Source organism: Falco peregrinus, chromosome 1 (assembly GCF_023634155.1).
Source record: "Falco peregrinus isolate bFalPer1 chromosome 1, bFalPer1.pri, whole genome shotgun sequence".
NCBI classification, from domain to species: Eukaryota; Metazoa; Chordata; class Aves; order Falconiformes; family Falconidae; genus Falco; species Falco peregrinus.
Window position 1 is genome coordinate 98,990,233 of NC_073721.1, and position 20,982 is coordinate 99,011,214.

A 20,982-nucleotide genomic window follows, 5' to 3' on the forward strand; every position below is an offset into this window, starting at 1 on the left:
GGAAGAGTGACAGATTGCATATTAGGAGGAAATCTGATCTGGAAATTAATTTGAAGCTTTCTGCAGCTGAGGCTGCAAAAGAACTAATTTTGAAATCTTTCTGAAGGATGTAAATATATGAAAATTTTGACTTGCTTTTGTATAAAGTATTGTATAATACAAGAAAGAAGGCTAATGATGAATAAAGTAGAATTATAATTTAGAGGAATTTTCCTTCTTCCCTTACCCCAATCTAATTTTTTTAAAAGTCTCCCTTTGCTTAGGGTGAAATATGCATCTGCCTGTAGCTTAGCATGAGAAATTGTGTTAATCTACTTACAAATTTTGGTGATTTAGAAATATGCATGCTGTAAGGTTCTCTGTGGTTGAATGTACGTTCTGTTGTAAGCAAACAGGAGAATAAAATCAAGATAGCAGATAAACACCTCACCAGACACAATCACCAGCTACATGTCAACAGGGAAATATACTTGAATATTGGAAAACGCGTAGCTTTTAATTATGAAGAAGTGAATATTTCCTTATTTAGCGACCTATCAAATGGTTTTAATTTAACCTTGCGGTAGGTAGATGTCACTTTGTATTAATTGAATTTGCTTTCTTTATAGAGACTGCATTACTTTTCTTTAAATTTAACATTAACTGCTGTAGTACAGCAGTGTCTGAGTCCACACATTTTTTTTTTAAAGTTCAAAACGTTCCTTAAAAAAAACCCCAAACCTCACAAACTAATTAAAAAAAAAAAAATCAGCTTATGGAAGTTTGCTGGTTTACCTTTTAAAAATATATGTTTTAATTTTAAAGCACTAATAAATACACCCTGGTAAAATTCCAAAGAATTACTAAATACAGAACAGTAAAATTTGAATGCAACAGATGAATTTTTTTCAAGCTTTAAATGTACCTAAACTACTGTTGGCACGTTACTAAAATTACTTGCTGCTGAAGGATGGAAATTAGTTTCATGTAGGCTTTGATACTCGTTGAAGCTGTTTGTAAGGCTTATTTTTTTTTTCTGAGTAATTCTCTGCTGGTTTTTGATTTATAGAAATACTTGCTGCTTATGTAAAAGAAAGTGACACAACACTATATGAAGGATCAGGTTAAGTTTAAGTTTAAATTCTAACTTAAAAACTCTCATTTATGCCTTTAATTTTATATAGTAAAGGAGAAAAATGATAGTGAAGTAGCTTTTGAATATATATGTATGCATCATTGCTTTCTTCTGAACAGAACTATAAACGCTTCATTGCAAGTCGATAGTCCTATAAGAGTAACTTAACAATTTCTCTTCTGATTCGCAGTTCGTGTATAGTTTTGCATTTGACATTGTTGTTGGCGTCCTCTTGGTGGTGGGTTTAGCTGAGAAGCAGAGATCTGTCACTGATAATTCTCTTGCCTCTAAGGGCCAAACCATGAAGTATATATAAAAACCCCCCACCTTTGAAGTTCTGTTCTTGTCTTTAAATTTCTATCGTGTATTTATTTACTACAGCAGCAGTTGAACAACAATAAAACCCTAGTCTTTAAAAACCCAATTGTATTAATGGAAACAAATCTTACTATTTACTCTTGTCGTTAACAATGACTTGTAAAGAATAAAGAGGAAGGAGAAGTGCGGCAGCCTTGCAGTCTGTCTCTAGCCTGTAGGTCCGTGTTCCCAAGTAAAAGGTCAGGCCTGTATTTTATATTGTTTTGCCTTTTAGTTCTTTAGATTATGCTTTCCTTGTTTCAAGACTCACATCATATCAGTCTCTTTGGAGGCATTAGCTAACATCGGTACAATACTTCGGGATTTGCAGCTATTTCTGAAGGAAGTATATGAGAAAATAAATTCTGGTTCTGGTGCCATAGTGTCTAATATATAGCTGAGATGTTCCAGTCGTAATCCCTCTGGTTAAGCCGTGCTAATTGTTACAGCCAGGGATATTGGTATTCCACTACTAAATCTGTTCTGCTTCTGTTTGCAGCTATGTCATCTTATCTTTTTATTGTTAAGTCTGAACTTCCTGGTGCTGTTGCGGGGTTCTTAAGTGGAGACGAAAGTGGGTAAGGAAAAACGCTTCATACATTCTGTATTTGTCTTGAGGAAGAGTGTGGTTCAGGACTGTTGAAGGAGATGGGTACTGACATTTCCCTCTGATCTCACATGCTAAAATAATCAGTTATTTACTGGAGTTATTGGAATATGAAATGTATTTGGCATGTGCGAGCCTGCTGTGGCACATAGACACAGAGCGCAATTCTTTCCTCACAGCAATTTCTCATCAGACGACCTTAAAGCCAGTGGCAAAACTCCATCCACAGAAATCTCCCTTCTGTAAAAATTTAAAAGGGGAAGCAGGAGGGGACAGGAGGGAGAGGAGGAGAAACATTTAAACTGCTGTCATGTTATCACTTCACATATTTCGAAACCACAGTACAAAAACCGGCAGACGTTTAAATATTTTGTTGTCTTGCTCCAGTAATCGGACTTGTCTTGGGAAAAATGCCAGGTTTCCAGACTTGGTTTATAATTCCTTAACTTGGCTCCCAGTAAAGAAATTATTCTTTGCAATTGAGCTATAAAGCTGTATGTAAGGAGTGTGTCCCTCAGATTTCTATCAAAACTGTCGCAAGAAATCTGTGCCTGTACTAAGACAAACATTGCAGCTCCAGCACAGAAATATCTTGCTTGAGTTGTTCCAGTGTTGCTGTCATTCATGGCAGTGTATCTTAGATTGTGTTACAGCTGTTTTTTGGAACTGCTATTTTCAGATGCTTTGAGCTCAATACTTTCTCTGGATTGAAATGTGGTAAAATCATCTCAAGGTGGTGTGGTGCTTGTACTATTTCTGAATGTTGTGGGGGAATTTTAAGTTTTAAATCAGTTTTCCAAAAGGTACTCTAGTTCATTTTATATTTTGTAATTTCTGACTTTCCCATGTTGTCACAAACATTTTGAGAACTGAAGTGTGGTGGTAATCTTGCTTTCTGTCTTTCTGCCATGCTGGCCCTTGCAATGATAAATTTTTAGTAAGGGATTTTTTGAATTTTTTTTAAACTATTATGTTTTATGTGTATATGTCACTTTTAGCCTCTTCCAGCTGGGGTAGTCGTCGGCTTTTCCTGTGGATGCTATCACCTTCTTCAAGACCTTACTTTTAACTCCACTCTTCATACACAGCAGTGTTGAGCCTGCTGCTGTATCTGCTGAACGTGCATTCCAGTCTGTCCCCAAATTTAGCATATAACATCACTTCCTACTGTTTTGAATTTTGTCAACCCTGTTTATGCAAAGTGGTTTTTCTTACCAAAGATACACTTGTATTGGGTAGGATCTGGAGGTCCTGCATGCATGCATACTACTCAAAGGGTTGTTCTGCTAAAAAAGGTAGTATAAACAACTTCTTGATGAAGGTGCCTATTTTATAACACTCCCACCAGCTTTGTTTGTCAAGGTGCTAGCACAGATCTTGCATCACAGATTGGATGTGAGCACCAATGAGCTCACAAACAGGTTACAGTGGTTTAACTGGTTATTACGAATTGTCGAAGCCATTGTAATTCTTAGTGCGCTGTCAGCACTGCCACCACCCATACTTTTTCCTGAGCCAAAATTACAGTTTGAGGTGGAAATGAAGTTCAGATTTGCATTTAGAAAGCTGAAATTGTCCATAGGAATACTGACCCCAGCCCAGGTGGTAGGCTTATGTCAGCCCAGGTCTCGTCCTGTTTCTGCCTCTGTTACTGGGAGATCTTGCACTGATAAATGTTCATTTGACACAGTTTGCGGCCTCTATTCTTTGCCCAAGCAAATGTTTCAAATGCAATGGTCAAGCAGTATTCCAGGTACATGCACACAGGTGACCTTCTCTGTACACCCACATCTATATTTCATATATTTTGCCGTATTAATTGCCGTGGTAGATCATAATATTTTGTTTCTGTACATTTATTTGCAGATGTTTAGAGTAGTTTCTTACTAACAGAGTTTATGAATTGTAGGAAATTGTTGAACAAAATTAGATAATAAAATATCAAGCCTAAGTAGCAACTTATTTATGCAAGGAGCATAAAGATTGACTAGTTTGATTAAACTTCTTTAGCTGGACCACTTGTTTCCAGATGTTGCTGCATGGCTCTTCTGGTTTCATTAAGTTGTTATAGCATCTCATACGTTTTCATTTGGGTGCAGAATTTATCTTTTAACTGTAGTTAGAATGTATCAAAAGTGTCAGTTAAACTATCTGTGAAGATATTTTATATGTATTAACCCTCCCAAACCATACATTTGGGAAAGCCATTTAAAGAATGTTTTGCACATTGAATTTATTTTTATAGGTAAAGGTTAGCAGGTGTGCATGTGTTTGAAAGATTCAGAGCCAGTGTGTAATACATCTTCAGGTCTTTATCGAAAAACAGAAACATACAATGTGAACACTTGTTAATTGTGAGTTGAGATGTTGCAGTCTGTCTGCATAACAAGAATTCCACATAGTTTTCATGACATAAATGTAGTTTCAAATGAGGATTGTGTTAAAAAGTTGTAATTTGTGAGCCCTCTGTTAACATTTAATGACCCTGTCAGGAGGATATGATTGATGCAATTAAGTTGTCTTGCTTGTGTGTTATATAATTGATATGGACTGAGAGTAAGATCCTAATTTAGAACATATGAACCTCTTGTCCTGTTGCATTCAGGAATGAAATTAAAGCGATTTATAAATGTCTGCTTTTAGTTAAAATGGGGAGGGAGAAGGAGCATCTGCATGCCGAAGCGTTTTCAGTAGGGTCAAGGATTTATATTCTGTATTTCATACTTGAAATGCTTTTACCATATAGGATTAAATTTGCAGATCACACTGATTTTCAAGGCAATATCAAAACATTTATTTTGCCTTTGGAAATGTGTATTTCTACAACAGTATTTTGAGGAAAAAATGGATGCATTTTTTTATAATCAGTAAATGATCCGCTATTCAGTTTTTTGAGATGTTTTTAAATAAAATAATTAGTATTCCAAAATGAAGCAGTCTACAAAATTTTCTTTTTCCCATCAATTCACTGCAGTTTTCCTCTCTCTTTTCCTCCCCCCCCCCCCCCCCCCCCCCCCCGAATGTTTTTTCATTTACCATAAAGTAACCAAAATATTTTTTTCTCTGTCCTGCTGAGCTTGTGAGCTACAATGGCAGTTGGGGATTTGCTGCATGTTTGGAATCAGGAGACTTAAACCAGAGGTCCCACATGTACACATAGTACAGCATTCATTGTACTTTTGCCTACTGCTATGATACTGTTCCTCCTAATCTGAACATCCACCATACTAGATAGGAAAAGTTTTAAAAACACATGGATGCTAAATGCTAACAACACAAACATACTACAGCAGGGAGGTGATCTTGGCAAAGTTGCTTTTCACTGCAGTAGTAGTGAAATACTTTATAATACTTTTTTTTAGATTTTATTTTTTATTATTTTTAATTTTTTTTTAAGAATAATGTATTTTGAGTAATTTTTGATATAGACATTGTTGCTTGCGGAGTGCTTTGATTTTGATATGGTGAAGATGCCCTCAACCTTGAAATGTCTCTGTTCATTTATATTACATATTTTTTCAAATGAGTGACACAAGTGGTTGTCCACAATGTACGACAGCAGTTAATCTACATACATGGTAATTTTTCTTTAACACAGGTGTTGTGCTACTTTCCTTATGATAACTTGAGGTGCCGCCTGTTTATTAGGTGCTAACCATATCCTGGACTAAATAAACTTGAAGGTCAAAGGCCAAGGTGTTTATAGGTAGTAAAGTTGGAGGCTGATGTGCAAGATGTTTATCAGTACAGGATATTATGGTTATTACCAAGTTAGGGGGAGATGTTTCTGTTTCTTAACAACTTATCCATCTGTACCTTCCTCAATTTGGAGACGAGATTTTGATGCTTTGAATAGATTTCAAATGCATTAAAACTTCATATGCCTCTACAATGCTTTTTTACTATTTGTAGTTTTATGTTTAAACGCTGTAGCGGATTTCATTATCATAATTTCCATTCCTTCTGTCCTTTAATTCTTGTGTGGATGTATGCAAAGAGTAAGTGATTGCTTTGTGTGAAGTTAAAGATAAGTCCTCCTTATTGTTGTTCTTCCTTATATCACCATTGGACAGAAAACATAATTTCAAATTAACTGAAAGTTGATTTATTTCTTGCTTTCTTCTATTATTTGAATGCTGTGATGATAGGTGTAATGAAACTTGGGCAGATGTTTAGAAAACATAACTGAATTTCCAAACAGATAGGTTGGGTAGCATAGCTTTCTATTTCACAGCTCTTGGAAATGGTAAGCAGCTAGGGTCATGTAGGAGTAATAAACTGGAAGGGAAGTTCACCAGTAAGTGGGAATTGACATCGTTGTTTCTTCCAATTATGTAAATATGCAACTCAGTGTAATCCAATTCAAGATATGTGTAGAAGTACTATATAAGTACTTCTGTTGGAAATTGTAGAGTACAAAATACTCTTGCCCTCTGATCATTGCTTTGAATAAAGGCAGCGATTTGCATGTTGTGTGGCTGAGAAATAACTACACACATGAGACTTAGGATCCATGCAAACACTTGCCTATGGAACGTTGTCTGCAATGTTGGTTTGTTAGAGGATGATGCTCTGCATCCTCGTTTATCTGGGAGCTCTATTTTATGTCACTGTACAGAAACTAGGAATACAGATTAATGTAAATAGCATGTCAGACTGGAAATTATTTGTTTTTTCTTGTCCTAGTGATTGTTTTTTAGGACTCTGGAGCTTTTTGTATTAATCACAAATAGGTTTTCCAACAGGTCTTGGTACCTTGATGGGAGACTGCTGCTACTGATTACTTCAGTCTGCATTGTTTTTCCTCTTGCGCTTCTTCCTAAAATTGGTGAGTAATTAACGGAGAGTAGCGAATATTATTCTACTTTAGTAGCAATTACAGTTGAAGACTTTAAAACCTTAATGGGTTATTTATTTATTTTAACTGGCAGGGGTCTGGTGATGGTGGGGATTACTTAAGTTGTTGTAGTGTGTTCTGCCTTCCAGCCCTGCCTAGTTAACCTATTACTTGGGTTGCAGTAGTATTTTGTCTGCAATACTAAAATAAAATCTTTACAGCAGAACATTAAAGAGCTGCATTTACTTACAGCATGCCATTAGTGGTAAGCCAGTTCTAATTCTGCCCTACAAAACTACATAAATGATCTGTGACAGGCAGTTGGAATGTTGTTATTCTGAGTCCTAAGCCCCAGATACCAAGCACTGTAATAGAAAACATGCCTAAAATGTAAAGCTTTAGCTGTACATTAGGATCACTTTCCTTATAAATTCTCTTTTATTTTTACTGTTATTTTACAGGCTTTCTTGGCTACACAAGTAGTTTATCATTTTTCTTTATGGTGTACTTTGCTCTTGTGGTAAGTTAAAAATCTGTGCACAGCTTATCTATTTTTTTTCTTATTGTTTGAATGTTTTCATAAGCCTGTTTTTAAATGAATTGTCTTTCCCCTCCCCCCTTAACTTTTTATGTGAAATTTAGAGATTTCCTTAAGTTCGGTATGTGCTTGCTTGGACAGATTACGTTTATTTTGCTGAGGCATGGAAATGTGTATGAACTTTCAAGCATGTGAAAAGATTTAAAATAATTATATTTTGGACTGGTAAATGTAACAATATTTTTGTTTTGCTGACGGTGCAGTGAAGGGAGCTGGCACATACACTTTTGTTTCCCTACTGGTAGTGGAATGGAATTCTGTTTTCTTAGCTTCTAACTATTACTTACTGCAACTAGTGCAGAAGAAAATTTAATATACTCCAAATAAATTAAATTTACATGTATAATGGAGTGACAGAGTTCAAAAAAAGGCAAAGAAAACTAGAACTTCATTAAGGCATTTTACAAGATTCATTAATACGTCAATGACCTTATTCTTCTTTCCCGCTGAAAGGAAAAGTTTTTCTCTGAGCCATATGGGGTTTTTTGACCCTGATGTTCACCCTCTCAAGGCCCTTGTGAGGTTGATGTTTCCAAATACCAAAATTGAGACCTGCTAGGCAGATCTAAGAGGGAAAATGTGACTTTAAGTTGCACTGTTGTTCTTTTTACAGGGAAAAAGTATGTTAATGCCCATGTGTAATACATAGTACAACCAAGCAACTCACACTCTGTCATCTAGGTATAGAAACAAGAATCTTATTTGGGACCCTGGAAAAAATGTTCCCCCTCTCCCCTGTCATTCTGGCTTGCATTGACTTGCATTTAATACCTGTTTTACAAAGGGATAAACAGAGTTGAAGGCAAGTTGAACAAACATGCCATCCAGGAGACCAAGGCAATCCATTAGGAACTAAACCATGTGATAAAACCAAACTTCAAAGCTGTCAAAACATCTCCCTAGGGTATCCCTGGAGAATTGCAGTGTTTGTAGGACCTTGGGAAGTATTCTTCTTAAGCTGAACATTGAGGAGCAGCCACAGCCTCTCCAGAGCTAATGGAAATGCAGTTGTAATATTTATAAATTGCCTTAACTTTTGACCCCTCTCTTAAAATTTATCTTAAAAAAAAAAGAAGAAAGAAAGAAAAAGCATGAACTGTAATGCTGAAATAGGCCTTAGGCTGAAGCTAGTTGCAAGCATTTTAAAACAAATTCAACTCCTGGATTTCAGTGGGAACGTGCATGCATCTCTGAAGAAAGCTGTTGTAATGGGTGAATGCATTTGAAAACAATGTTGGGCTCCAAAAAAGCAAGTGTGTAAGCAAAACTTGTGTGCAGACACGTCAAGCTGGGATGATTTAAGCTAGGGTTTAGTTTTGATTCTCTGTCAAAAAAGTAGGTAGAAAGTGCTAATGAAAGAGTATACAGACTACTGGATTTCTTATGAAATGACTGAATTTGTATGCTTACTCTTTGTTGTTAAATGACAAAGAAGCAGCCACAGTAAATCTAATAGAGGTCAAAATTATGGATATATTAAATATCCAGTTATGGATATTTAAAGAAAACTAATATTCTTCCCAGAATATTCTCTGTGACTTCTTTAGGCACCAAAACTCAAAGGCATTAACTGTGGTTTAGTTTTTCTATCTAATTGCTTTGAAGTGGGTGGTATGTGCTGTTGAAATGGTGTTTTAGTTTGCACAATGTTCATTTCTGTATGGCAGATAGGTTTTAATTTGTTCCAGAAGAAAACTGTGTTAGTCATATGGAAGTAATACAATTATATTTTGCATATACAATAATTCTGTGCATTTTCAAGTGCATACCATCTGTTCAGCTTTTTGCCAGCAAACTGGAGTTCTAATACAGCCTGCAGAAAAGATAGGTACGACAGACAGCATGTGTCTTGGTCAGTAGGGTCTAGTGAGTGCACTGAGCAAAAGGTCTAGAGACTACTCTTTGTTCTCTGTTCTCTGCTGTGGGGCTTTGGCAGGTCACATTATCTCTTCTCTGTGCTTCAGTGTCTTCCTTTAAAGTTAGTGTAGTGTTTGTAGGCCTCACTTCGAAAAAAGTGAAAACACTGAGACGAGCTGATCTGGAAGAAAAACAAATATATGTAACTATTAATTCAAAGCCAGATTCTGTGAGGTCCTGAGAACTTTTGTTTCTGATCGTTGAATACTTCCCTGACTTGAATCCTAAGTGAAAAGAAATTAAATGTGATCGTTAAACTTTTTTTTTATTGCCTCCCCTCTTGCTATATTAAATATTGGTGAAGAGTAAAGACAGATTTTTCTTTTTTTTTTTTTTGTGGAGACAGTCCTATTGGTAGCCTGTTCGACAAAGGTGTTAATGATTCCTGATGGTATTTTTATAAATCTCTTATGTTCCCAGAAGAAAATGTGATGCAGATTGGGAACCTGCCATATGTAATGAATGATGTTATGCACAGAGAGCCCCTCTTTGCTGAGTGTTGTCAGTACTGCTGGAATAAAGGGATTCCTGTTTTCCCTCTACAGGATATGGAAAAGCAACATCACTGAGAATATTAGAACATTTTGAGCCTCTATTTTATTTTTTTTAGCAATGCTTTTGGTGTGGGTTTGAAATACCCTGTTTCCACTAGGATCTCTTTAGGTTTTAGGGTTTTTTCACTTAAAACCAAATGTTTGTTATATTCAAAAGACAACATTTACATGAAATAAGTTTAAAGTTCCTGAGGAAGATTGTGCTGCCTGCATGACTGCCCAGCTAACTGCCAACTTAAAAATTTCTCCCCGTTGTACGGGGATCTCATTAGACTACAATTGGAAAGCCAAACAGATTTGAATAATTAAGCAGGCAGGCAAATATAACTACAGATTTTAAATGCACCTACTGCATTTTATTTTGTCTCCTTTTATTTCTATTTCAATCTGTCTTTAATCTGTATTAATTTTATTTTAGAAAAAATGTTCTTCAGCTTTTTTGGTTTGGCTTGTCTTGCCCTCCCTCTGCAGTGTTGATATATAACTTTGCTCTTTAGCTTGCAGGAAGCCCTGCCCCCCACCACTGCCAAGCACACTTTACTTTCCCCAAAGCTTGCCCTTTAGCTTTATGCCCCTTTTCATTGCTCAGGAGGCCTATTCCAATTTTAGCCGGAGTTCCTACAAAGCCTTCTACTTTGGAGCCTTCAAAGCCACTCCTTTATTTCCCCTGTCTGGGTGCCTTGAAATACAGAGAGATCTTCTTGAAAAATTATTTTGCTGCCTTGCTCAGCCTTATAAATGTCTTCAGCTAGCCAGCAAGCTTGGCCTTCCTGGGGAGGTAGCACAGCCATGCATCCCTGGTTGTGGTCCTACAGCAGCAGTAGTCTGCATCTGTGTCTCAGCTCACAGCTTCTTGCTGCTTAGTGCACAAGGAAGAGACGAAGCAGGGGAGACACATGTGACAGTCACGCACATGTGTGATACAGGCCCAAGGCGCATTGTTAGTGTTTGGTCCTTTCCTCCTCCTCCCTTGATTGCTCTTAGGTTGAACTTCTTGGTATGCTACTAGCATGTCCTTGTCCCTTCTTACACCCTTCCTTAGATGAGGTTGCAGTTCACACTGCACAGAGGGAGGCAGTTTAGCCAAGCAATAAGGGGGCAAGAACAGATCTCCTGGTGTAAAGCAGTACCAGTTTAGCATCAGAAGCACGGTTGGAGGATTTCCATTGAGAATCCTTTTTCACAAAGCTTGCAGGCTGCTGTTGAGCAAACTAATACGTAGTTCTGTAACTTGAGTTGTCGTAATTTGTTCTCAGTCATGCAATTTAAGATGTGTTACTGCCACAATGGACTTAGCATGCTGTGTACCCGCAGTTTCCTTTCCCCACGTTTTGTCCAGAGGTAGCATTTGTTTGCTTCTCCTGGCACTGGTAACAAGAGGGAGCATCTAATCCTTATCCGTTGGAAAACACCACTTGGCTGCAAGCAAGAGCTAGTTCTCTGAGCCAGGAGAAGCGCTCTCTTCCATGTTATTCTTCTCGCGAATCTGAGTCTTTAATTAAGTTTTTAATTATTTGCTCTAGGCTTCAAAAGAATTATAACTGCTGAAGCCAGGCAACTACAATAGGAAATTAATTAGGGTGAGGAGAGCAATGCAACTATCATTTTAAACCAGGTTCCTCCAAAAAGGAGGTAACATTTCTTATTTTAATTTCCCTTTGATTTTCAGCCCTGTTACTTGGCAGTCCCTAAACCAGCAGGGTGTAGCTAAAGCCCCAATGACATTCTGGGACAATGATTGCATTTATTGTTTTTCCTTTGCTTTCTAGTCCAAACCATATGTTTCTGCCTTTTAAGATTAGCCCTAGGCTCTGATCTATCTCTGTTAAGGGCTTGTCTACTTAGGGAAAGAGCCTGGGATAGCGAACACAGCAGCTATTCTGCACGGGAGGCAGTTAGCGTGGCACACAGAGAGTGAACGCAGGGTGCTAGTTGTATTTCAGTTAATGTCAGAGCTCATTTCCATCTAGCACCTCCGGACAGGCATGCCATAAGGCTGCCAGCTGTGCCGAGTAAGCAGCTGTATGCAATGGCACTGACAAGTTCTGCTGTCAAGTTTCCTTCACTATCTACCAGTCAAGTCTGTTAATTTACTATGGGTGTAGCTCCCTGCTTTGTATATGTAGGTAAAATATCAGACTGTTTGTATATCTAAATTTAAACTGACTTTTAGTGTGTCATTCATACATTAAATATACTGTCTTTGCAGATTATGATAAAAAAATGGTCGATCCCTTGTCCTCTACCTCTAAGCAGTGCCATAGAGACTTTACAGGTAAAGTGCATGCTGTTTTGAAGTTCTAATTTTATTAGTAACTGTAATACTTTTTTGACATTAACACTTTCAGAATCACTTGTAATTTAAATTCCTCCTTTTCTTAATCATCACAGAAATGAAAAAGTTTCACGTCTGTGGTTTGGGTTTATTCTTTCGTTATGCCATTTTTTTGCGTTTGTCTTACAGGTTTCAAATTCTACTGGGGATTGTAAAGCAAAGCTCTTTCATCTTTCAAAAGAGGTAATCTCTATTAACAATATGCAAACTTAAAGGGGGTTGGTGGTTTTTAAAGAATGGGGTTTAAACTCTATCAAGGGTAAGCTATTCTTCTGTAAAACTAGTTATAGGCTGTTGAAATATTTCCTATACCTGCTGCCAAGTGGTATCCCGGCTCACTTTTTCTTTTTTATATGAAGACTGGCTGTCCAAATTAGCATTTATGAAAACATTTTGCAAGTATGACCAAAGTATAAAGTATAACAGATGCAGCAGTGGTCAGCCTCATGATGCAGTCAGATCAAGCCAACTTAATATGCCTTCAGCTGGAAGTCAGTGCTACTTGGCTGTATGCACACTTTCAGTTCCTGGCGAAGTAGAACAGGTTTCTTGAAACTGCCTGGGCCTTATCTTAGTTTTTTCTTACCTGAAGCTTAATTCTTCAGGCCTAATGCAGTCTTGTGCATTTCATTAAATGCCAGCTCTGGTATTTGTTAATTAATGTGGCATTTACATCATGTCACCACCCATCAAGGCTGGTAGGAGAGGAAGTATCATGTAGAACTCCAGGCTCTGTGGAGTGAGGAGAAACAGAAAAAGGTAAGAATAAATCTGGGATAGGCCTGTAGTGTAGTGGAATTTAGGAGGGACACAGTTGCATTTGTCAGAAGAAACAAAATCCACCCCCACCCTCCCAAGAAAAAGAGAAATAAAGAAAATAAAAGCTTGGGCAATGCAAACATGACGTAAAAGTTATCTATAGATCAAAGAAGAAATTTTGCTTTGACCAGAAATACCTACTTTGAGGTTCTAGCCTTTTGTGCTTTGAAGAGTCTTGGGACTCATCTTTATTTTTAAATTTTAACTTTATCAGTGGAAAGTGCACATTTTTGCCAGTATGGGCCCGATTATGTCAGCACAAAGTGTTTGTTATAGTTCAGCTTATTCCACTTGGCAAATGAATAAGCTGTACTAGATGATTCATCTCTTCTGTTACAAGTTTTTGGAATAATATACCACTAATTGTGTGGTTGCAACTTTAATTATGTAACTATCTTAATATGCTTTGACATCTAAAGTTTTATATTTTCTGGATGTGGTATTCAAGTTTTTGTGAAGGAGTAATTGAAAAATACTGAAGTCAGGGTGAAGGAATCAGTAATTTGACAGGTAGCTATGGGTATTAGAGTTTATAAAACTTCTTAGAAAATTTCATGAATGATAGATACACTGGGTCTGGGGCAGATCCTGCTCTTTCTGCGTAAGCATTTGACCCCAATATAGCTAGAAAAGAATCTTTCAGTTGTTGGCTTACAGACAGCGTGATTTTTTCCTGGTTGTACAATAGTAAGCTATGACCACCACTTGAAGAGGTACTAGTTGAAAAGGTCCATTTTTTTGTTGAATGATTCAGAGGTGCCATTCAGTGTTGTAGAGATTTACCTTAAAGCATTAATGTGTAAAGGTTTCCACTGACTTCCAAGGCTTTAACTAAATTCTGAATTCATCCAGATATTTTTCCAACCATCTGTAAGAGCAAACAACCTACAAGATGTTTTTCTTCTACTTATTTTAGAGTGCTTATGCGATACCAACTATGGCCTTCTCTTTTCTCTGCCATACCTCAGTTTTACCCATCTATTGTGAGCTCCGAAGGTAATGTATGAAAACACATGCAATATTAAAATATAAAGATAGTATTTCTGTAATATTTTCTCTAATCCTGGATAATTTTTATTTTCAAGTCAGTGGCATCAAACAATGCAAGCTAAGTAGCTGTCATGTCTTGGGGAAATGTACAGTTGTAGTCTGTACTGGCTTTTCCTCTCTTACAGGAGAGAAAAGTAGCAAATATGGTCCCATCATCCATGTCAGTACATTGTCCTGGCCTGGCCAATCTGGAGAAAAAAGGTCATTTGCTAAGGTACTTACTAGTTAATTTTTATTGCTGTAACTGAATCTGCATTTGGCCACATCTAATTCAGTGGGTTTTTTGACCCTGTTCCTGGATCTGAATATATATCATCTTGTATAAATCAAAATTTTGATTTATATCTATCTCTGGTATCTCTAAATTCCTCTCAAGATGAGGAAAATGAAGTTGTCTGTATGAAAAGTGCCCTTTAATTACCAGATTAAAAACACTTTAAAAGCCCCTAAATATTACTGACAGTGCAGACCTCAGCAAATACTCAGTAGCCATAAATTAAGACAATGCTTTCTAATGAACGGCAACTTGCCATGTAGATTACATTGTGTTTTAGTAGTCCGTAACACAAGGTCAAGCAACACTAATTTTCTGGCTTTTTGCATTTTAGTCCATCCAAAAGTAGAATGCAGAATGTAACTGTCACAGGAATTGGTCTGAGTTTCCTAATTTACTTTATGTCTGCTCTATTTGGGTACCTGACATTTTATGGTAAGTATATTCTTCAAGTACTTTTTAGAATGAAGGCTAATAATAAATGGTAAATGCGTTCTGTCTGGAGTACTTCAGCCTTGTTTGTGCATTGATACACATGAATCCTCAGAAATCTTCCTGTGAAGACTTAAGAATGTGCCTAACACTGCAAAGTATTACAGTCTCGCGGACCTCCCAACATGTAATGTACCTAAACTTTGCTTAGTTTATGCCCTAAAATGCTATACAGACAAGATACTGGTTCCTAAACTGTAGCTGGTGGTCTGTTGATGTTTTCTAGTGCTATGTAGTTAAGATTACTGATGGCCACTATATGTTGGACTGTATAATACTTCCATTTAAAAGCTGGGAATGGATTTGTCATGGTCTATGAGAGATTTAGAGATCTGATAGTAGTCTGCTTGTCCAACAAGTTTGAAAGGTCTCTTGTAAGGCTATATCTTCTAGCCACGTTTATCATTCGTTAACCCTGTGATATTCCAGCACATGTGTAGTCTCTCAGTAGCACTGAGGCCATTACTTTTTTATGAGGGGAATTGGACCCACAGCGAGCTAGCCCCAATGTTGGGTAGGCATGGAGGTTTGCAGCATATTTTCCCTGTCGGATACAGCTTGAGTGCAAAGCACGTATGGCTTCTTTCTTTTGTTTTTATATTTTTACAAATTAAATGCAACTAACACTAGCTATTTCACTAGAAATCTGCTGGAAGTGGGGAAAATATTCCCCACGAATCATCCAATTTAGAAAAGCTTTATTTTAAAGGATAGCACAGAGTGACTTGGTACTACAATACCTCTGTTTACGTACAACATAAAGACACTACAGAACTCTGGAAAAAAATTGACAAAGAACATAAGAAAAGTAGAAGGCCTGGATCAGAGAAAGTGTGAGCCTTGACTTTAGGGGAAGGCAGTGACATAAGACTAGGGAAGGATTTAAAAACTGGAAAGGATAAGCTTGGAGTTGGGCTTCCTAGCACATGCTTCTGGTCTTCATTCGTGTTGCAAGCAGATCCTCAGCCAGGGATGGTATCTGTCTGATGGTCAGCTAAACCAAGACATGCGTGTTTTTTAGAGGTGTTGTTGACATAGTGCTTGATGAAGTAAGTGTACCTTCCTATTTAACAAACAGAACTGGGTGGGGTATGACACCTGCCTTACCAAAATCTACAGACATCTTTCATTTTAATTTGCTGTGGAATTTACATGGCAATGTGCTTCAATACATTTATTACAATTATCAGTACAATTTAATAACTCTGCATTTGGACTTTAGAATACTTCGGAGTACAATTTTTTAATTGAGTTTAAACATAGATGACTTTATCTGGTATTCTTGCATCTCCCAAGTACGCAGAAAGATTGAGAACCCTTATCTACATAGTGACCTTTTTCTAAAGGTCTGTCATAACCTTGGCAGAAGAGGTGAGTGTCTGTTTCATAGAGCAGTTTTGGTATCCTGTAATATAACATCACAGTGTGATGCCTTTTCTAAGAACTACCATTTGGCTCTGTATCCTGCTGTAAATTTGTGTTACGGTGCATTTTGCTCACATAGCACACATTGTCAGATTGAATCACCTTTGCTTGGTGATCTGTCTTCTGGAGCAGTTTCATACAAATACCGTCACATAAATGCATCACAGTCATCTATGAGGATTCTTCTCATGTCTTCTGAAAACTCACCCTTTTAATGAGATGATCACATGCTAACCTGTGTTGATTGGAATGAATAAAAATTCTTGTAAGGGATAGTAAGGCAGTAAGACAAAGTGTTCTGATGAGGGTTTCCTCTCGAAGTGTTCTGTATTTGGATCACGGGGTTGAGATAGTGTCTGACAAAGCACTAAGAATATTGGATTTCAGCAGCTAATAATTCCAGATATCTAGGGAATTCTGCACCTTATTTCCCCAAGTATAAGTGTATGTCTGACCATAATTGTCTGAAAATGTTTCCTTGACACTCAGAATCCTTTGAAAAATCATATGGCAGTCTTGAAACCCCTAATAACATATAGGCCACTATTACTGTTTCCTGACTGTCTCCGTGTGGTTTGTAGGAAAATATGATTTGGAGTGCCACTCTGAGATCAGGCAGTGTGGGATAACCATCTGTCTCCAGATGAGAGCTCAAAAAGAAATTAAAAAGAAAAAAAACCAAAACACAGAAGAGGTGGGTGGGACAGATCCAGGGAACAGAACAGTGATAGTTGCAGAAACCAGACCAGTTCCTTCTACCTTCACTCTCATGTTTATTTTTCGGGACAGGAGCCTGTCTTGAATGTAGTCTTTTAGTCCGTTTCACTGGGAACTTTTCTGGTGTTCTGAAAGCCTGATTTCTTGTAGTAGCTCTTGGACTCAAAGAGCCTGAAACCCTGGAACCAACAGTGGGTGCCTGTAAGAGAGGGTTTGGGTTGCTTGCAAACTGCTTCTCCTTTTTTCACTCTTTGGTTGTCTTGTTTAACTAATTTCTTTAAGTATTAGAGAGAATATGTTCCCTGTTCCTAGAACAGCAGTCTGAGAAAATGTAAACACTTTTATTTTAAATTGAAAACAAAACAACAGATAAAGAGTTCCCTCTTTGAAATGAGACGTGCTTCATCTTTGTGTGGTTCAGATGGTTTGAAACTTTGGTTTCCAAAAAAGCATAGAGCCAAGGTGTGCGAGGAAAAAAAAAACCAAAACAGCCAGGGTAGCAGACCACTTTCAGGGCTCTGACTTTTACTGTTAACTTAGTAAAACTTTTCACCTTAAAGGGGCAAAAGTCAAAGGTGAAGTATTTATTGCTGATTCATCACATTTTGCCTCCATTCTGCCTTGAATAGTACAAAAGTAATGCTTCTGATGGTGTATCACAGCGTACAGTTCTACAGTAATTCCACGGCAGAGTCAGTTTTGCAAAGCTAAATGCGCTTGTGGTGGGATAGCACATGGAATTGCTACCGCTGAAGAGAATGGAGCTGTCATTTGAAAGTGTTTGGCCTGGTTAGGTGCGATGCTGGTTGTCATGGTTTAACCCCAGGTGACAACTAAGTACCAGACAGCCACTTGCTCACTGCCTCATCCCCGCCCTGAAGGACAGGGGGGAGATCCAGGGAAAAAGAGAAAACTTGTGGGTTGAGATGAGAACAATTTAATAAATAACATAAAGTATAATAATAACAATCGTCATGAGAAGGAGAGAGAGGGAGAGAGGAATAAAATCCAAAAGGGGTGAAAACCCAAGTGATGCACGGTGCAGTGGCTCACTGCCAGCTGACCAATGCCCAGCCAGTCCCTGCGCAGCGATGGGCAGGCCTGGCCAGCCACCCCGTTTAATACAGAGCATGATGGTCCATGGTATGGAATATCCCTTTGGCTGGTTCGGGTCAGCTGTCCTGGCTCTGCTCCCTCCCAGCTTCTCGTGCCTCTCCAGCCCTCTCACTGGCAGGGCCTGAGAAACTGCGAAGTCCTTGACTTGGTATAAACGTTAAAAACATCAGTATGTTATCAACATTGTTCTCGTACTAAATCCAAGACACAGCACTGTACCAGCTGCTGAGAAGAAAATTAACTCTTTCCCCAGCCAAAACCATGACACTGGTGCAGTCCTCTGTTGTCCTTTGGGTACTGTAAGAATCCAAACTGACAGCCTTCAGGTGTCCTTGTGTTGTGCTTGTCTGCTCATTTACCATAGGGAAGAATCAGTCTCCATTGTCAGTAGTTTGGGGTTGTTTTTTTTTAAATAAAAAATATCTTTCTCAATGTCATCCAGCAATATATTGCTAAGTATAGCCAATAAAAGCACATACCCTAGCATTTTGAACATTTCTTTCTTCCTTTAAATTAGAATTGGAGCTTTTCTTTCAAAGCATGAAATTTTACCTTGCATGTCACTTAATGTTTCTGGGAAAGGAAATGCAATTCAGCCAGTTTAGCAAAATTAATTTGTTTCTGGTTTCCAGTTCAACTGAAAGAATCTAGTGTTGACTGTTTCAGAGACATAGAACGAGTTTTACTGTATACTTGGCTTCATGTCGTATCATCTTTCTTTTTAATGCTTTCTCCTTCATATGTGTATCTTCTCTTTAGGTAGCTTTGGCTTCAGCACAGGCTCGACAGAGCCTTGCCTCCTGAAGTTTTTTCAGTTTTCTCAAAGTTATGTATACTAGTGTCTCAGTAATGCCACAGGGATGCGTATGTGCAACCCCCCTTCACTCTGTGTTAGTCACAAGCAAATTGATCAATTTGAATGTAAGCTTCATATGTGTTTCTAATTATCTTAGTTCTCAAATGGTTAACAAAGCAATTACATTTTTTTTTTTTTCAGACGAAGTGGACTCTGAATTACTACAAGGTTACAGCAGGTACCTGCCACATGATACTGTCATCATGACTGTTAAACTAGCTATACTGTTTGCGGTGCTTTTGACAGTCCCTCTAATCCATTTCCCAGTAAGTACTCCTAAATGTTTTGAAGCTGGCAATAAGCAATGGTAGCGCTAATGTTTTGCAGACTGCAATATTTGAGTCACATCTAGTCTTGTGTATCTTAACTTGCTTGTCAAGTGATTGATCAAAGACCACATATTTGCATATGTTCCATGAGAGCTCCAAAATAACAAGTAACCACTAAGTTAATTTGTGCTCTTGAGACAGATTTCAGATTAAAACTAGCCCACTGCATTGTTTTTAATTTAGAGAATTCAGAACTTCTAAAGTTTATTCCGTTTGATTTCCCACCCACCCCCACTCCCCTTTAAATTGAGTTTTGCTGACTTGGTTTTTCCTTTCTACATGCACGCACCCGCAAACAAACACACTTATACTTGAAAACTCAATTTAATTGTAAATTAAAACCACATATTGACCTATTTCACAAAACCCCACCTACTTCAGTTTATCAATACCATGGTAGAACTGAAAATTCATTCAGTTAGGACCAAAAAAAATTGTGCATGCAAAACTATGTAGCGTATAGATTACGTATCAGTTGACAGTACACCGAGATTTGCTACGTGATCTTCCAGACCTCCTTTTGTCCCTACAAAAAAGAAATTCCTTAAAACTAGCGGCGGTGTGGTAAATACTGCTTTAATACTAGCATAAACTTTATGCTACAGAAAACCAAACCATTTAACTATTACTAAATTTTTTGCCTTTTCATTTTTAACATTTTCTTTCAATCTGGAATAACGTAATTCTTAAGTTTATGAAATTGAGATAAGGTCAAAATATATGTATGTGTATGTATTTACCCGTGCAATGTTTCTCTTCATGTTGTGTAGGCAAGGAAAGCTGTGTTGATGGTATTTTTCTCTCACCTTCCTGTGTCGTGGATTTGCCATATCCTTGTCACTTTAACACTGAATGCAATTGTTGTGTTGTTTGCAATGTACGTGCCAGACATTAAAAATGTATTTGGAGTAGTTGGTAAGTTGTGGTGGTGGTTGTGTGTTTGTTGTGTTTTTTTAACTTTTCTTCAAAAAATTCAATGTTGTGATAAGCTAATACACTTCAGTCTTGCTCTAAGTGAAGTTTTACTTTCTGTTCTTTAAAGGTTCAACCACATCAACATGTTTGCTTTTTGTATATCCTGGACTCTTTTATCTTAAACTTAGCAGAGAGGACTTTCTATCACCACAGAAACTTGGGGTATGCTTTTTTTTAATGTGTGCGCATTATATTTAAACAGACTCATTTTAGGTGCATCTTACTGTAGAGCACGTAATCCAAGGGGCAAAGTTCCTGTTTTTGTTGCAGTTCACAAAATCAGTGAGCATTTCCTTTTATCCTTCGTGATGGCTCTAGTCTTTCTGAAACTCCTTCACAAGACATTTTTGACTAGCAGTATGTCCATATGCCGGACTGTTGATCGGAATACATGCTTTTCCCTATAGTTTTCAGATGTTGACTTTTAATCCAATTTCTCCTCCGTTTTTACGCATTACTCTGATGTTGTCTGGGCAGTTGGGACAAAGCCAAACTGCATTTAAGCGAAACAGTGTTTATGCTTGTTTTCTGTGTAAGCCTTCTCAAAAACATCTCCCCCCACCCCCTTTTATTTTTTTTTCTCCTCTTTATGGTTTCTCTCTGTGTAGTA

At 37.6% G+C, this 20,982-nt stretch overlaps 1 protein-coding gene across 4 annotated transcripts in view; it reads left to right on the top strand.

Annotated features, from left to right (window-relative positions):
- Positions 1 to 20,982, top strand: part of SLC38A6 (solute carrier family 38 member 6) — a 50,352-nt gene that overhangs the window by 27,664 nt on the left and 1,706 nt on the right. For all 4 annotated transcript variants that reach the window (XM_055801994.1, XM_055801984.1, XM_055801991.1 and 1 more), the window contains exons 6-15: positions 1,971 to 2,049; positions 6,824 to 6,906; positions 7,377 to 7,435; positions 12,194 to 12,259; positions 12,449 to 12,502; positions 14,055 to 14,134; positions 14,797 to 14,897; positions 19,210 to 19,334; positions 20,168 to 20,312; positions 20,440 to 20,534. In XM_055801994.1, the coding sequence (XP_055657969.1) occupies positions 1,971 to 2,049; positions 6,824 to 6,906; positions 7,377 to 7,435; positions 12,194 to 12,259; positions 12,449 to 12,502; positions 14,055 to 14,134; positions 14,797 to 14,897; positions 19,210 to 19,334; positions 20,168 to 20,312; positions 20,440 to 20,534 (887 nt within the window). The remainder of the gene's footprint in view (positions 1 to 1,970; positions 2,050 to 6,823; positions 6,907 to 7,376; positions 7,436 to 12,193; positions 12,260 to 12,448; positions 12,503 to 14,054; positions 14,135 to 14,796; positions 14,898 to 19,209; positions 19,335 to 20,167; positions 20,313 to 20,439; positions 20,535 to 20,982) is intronic.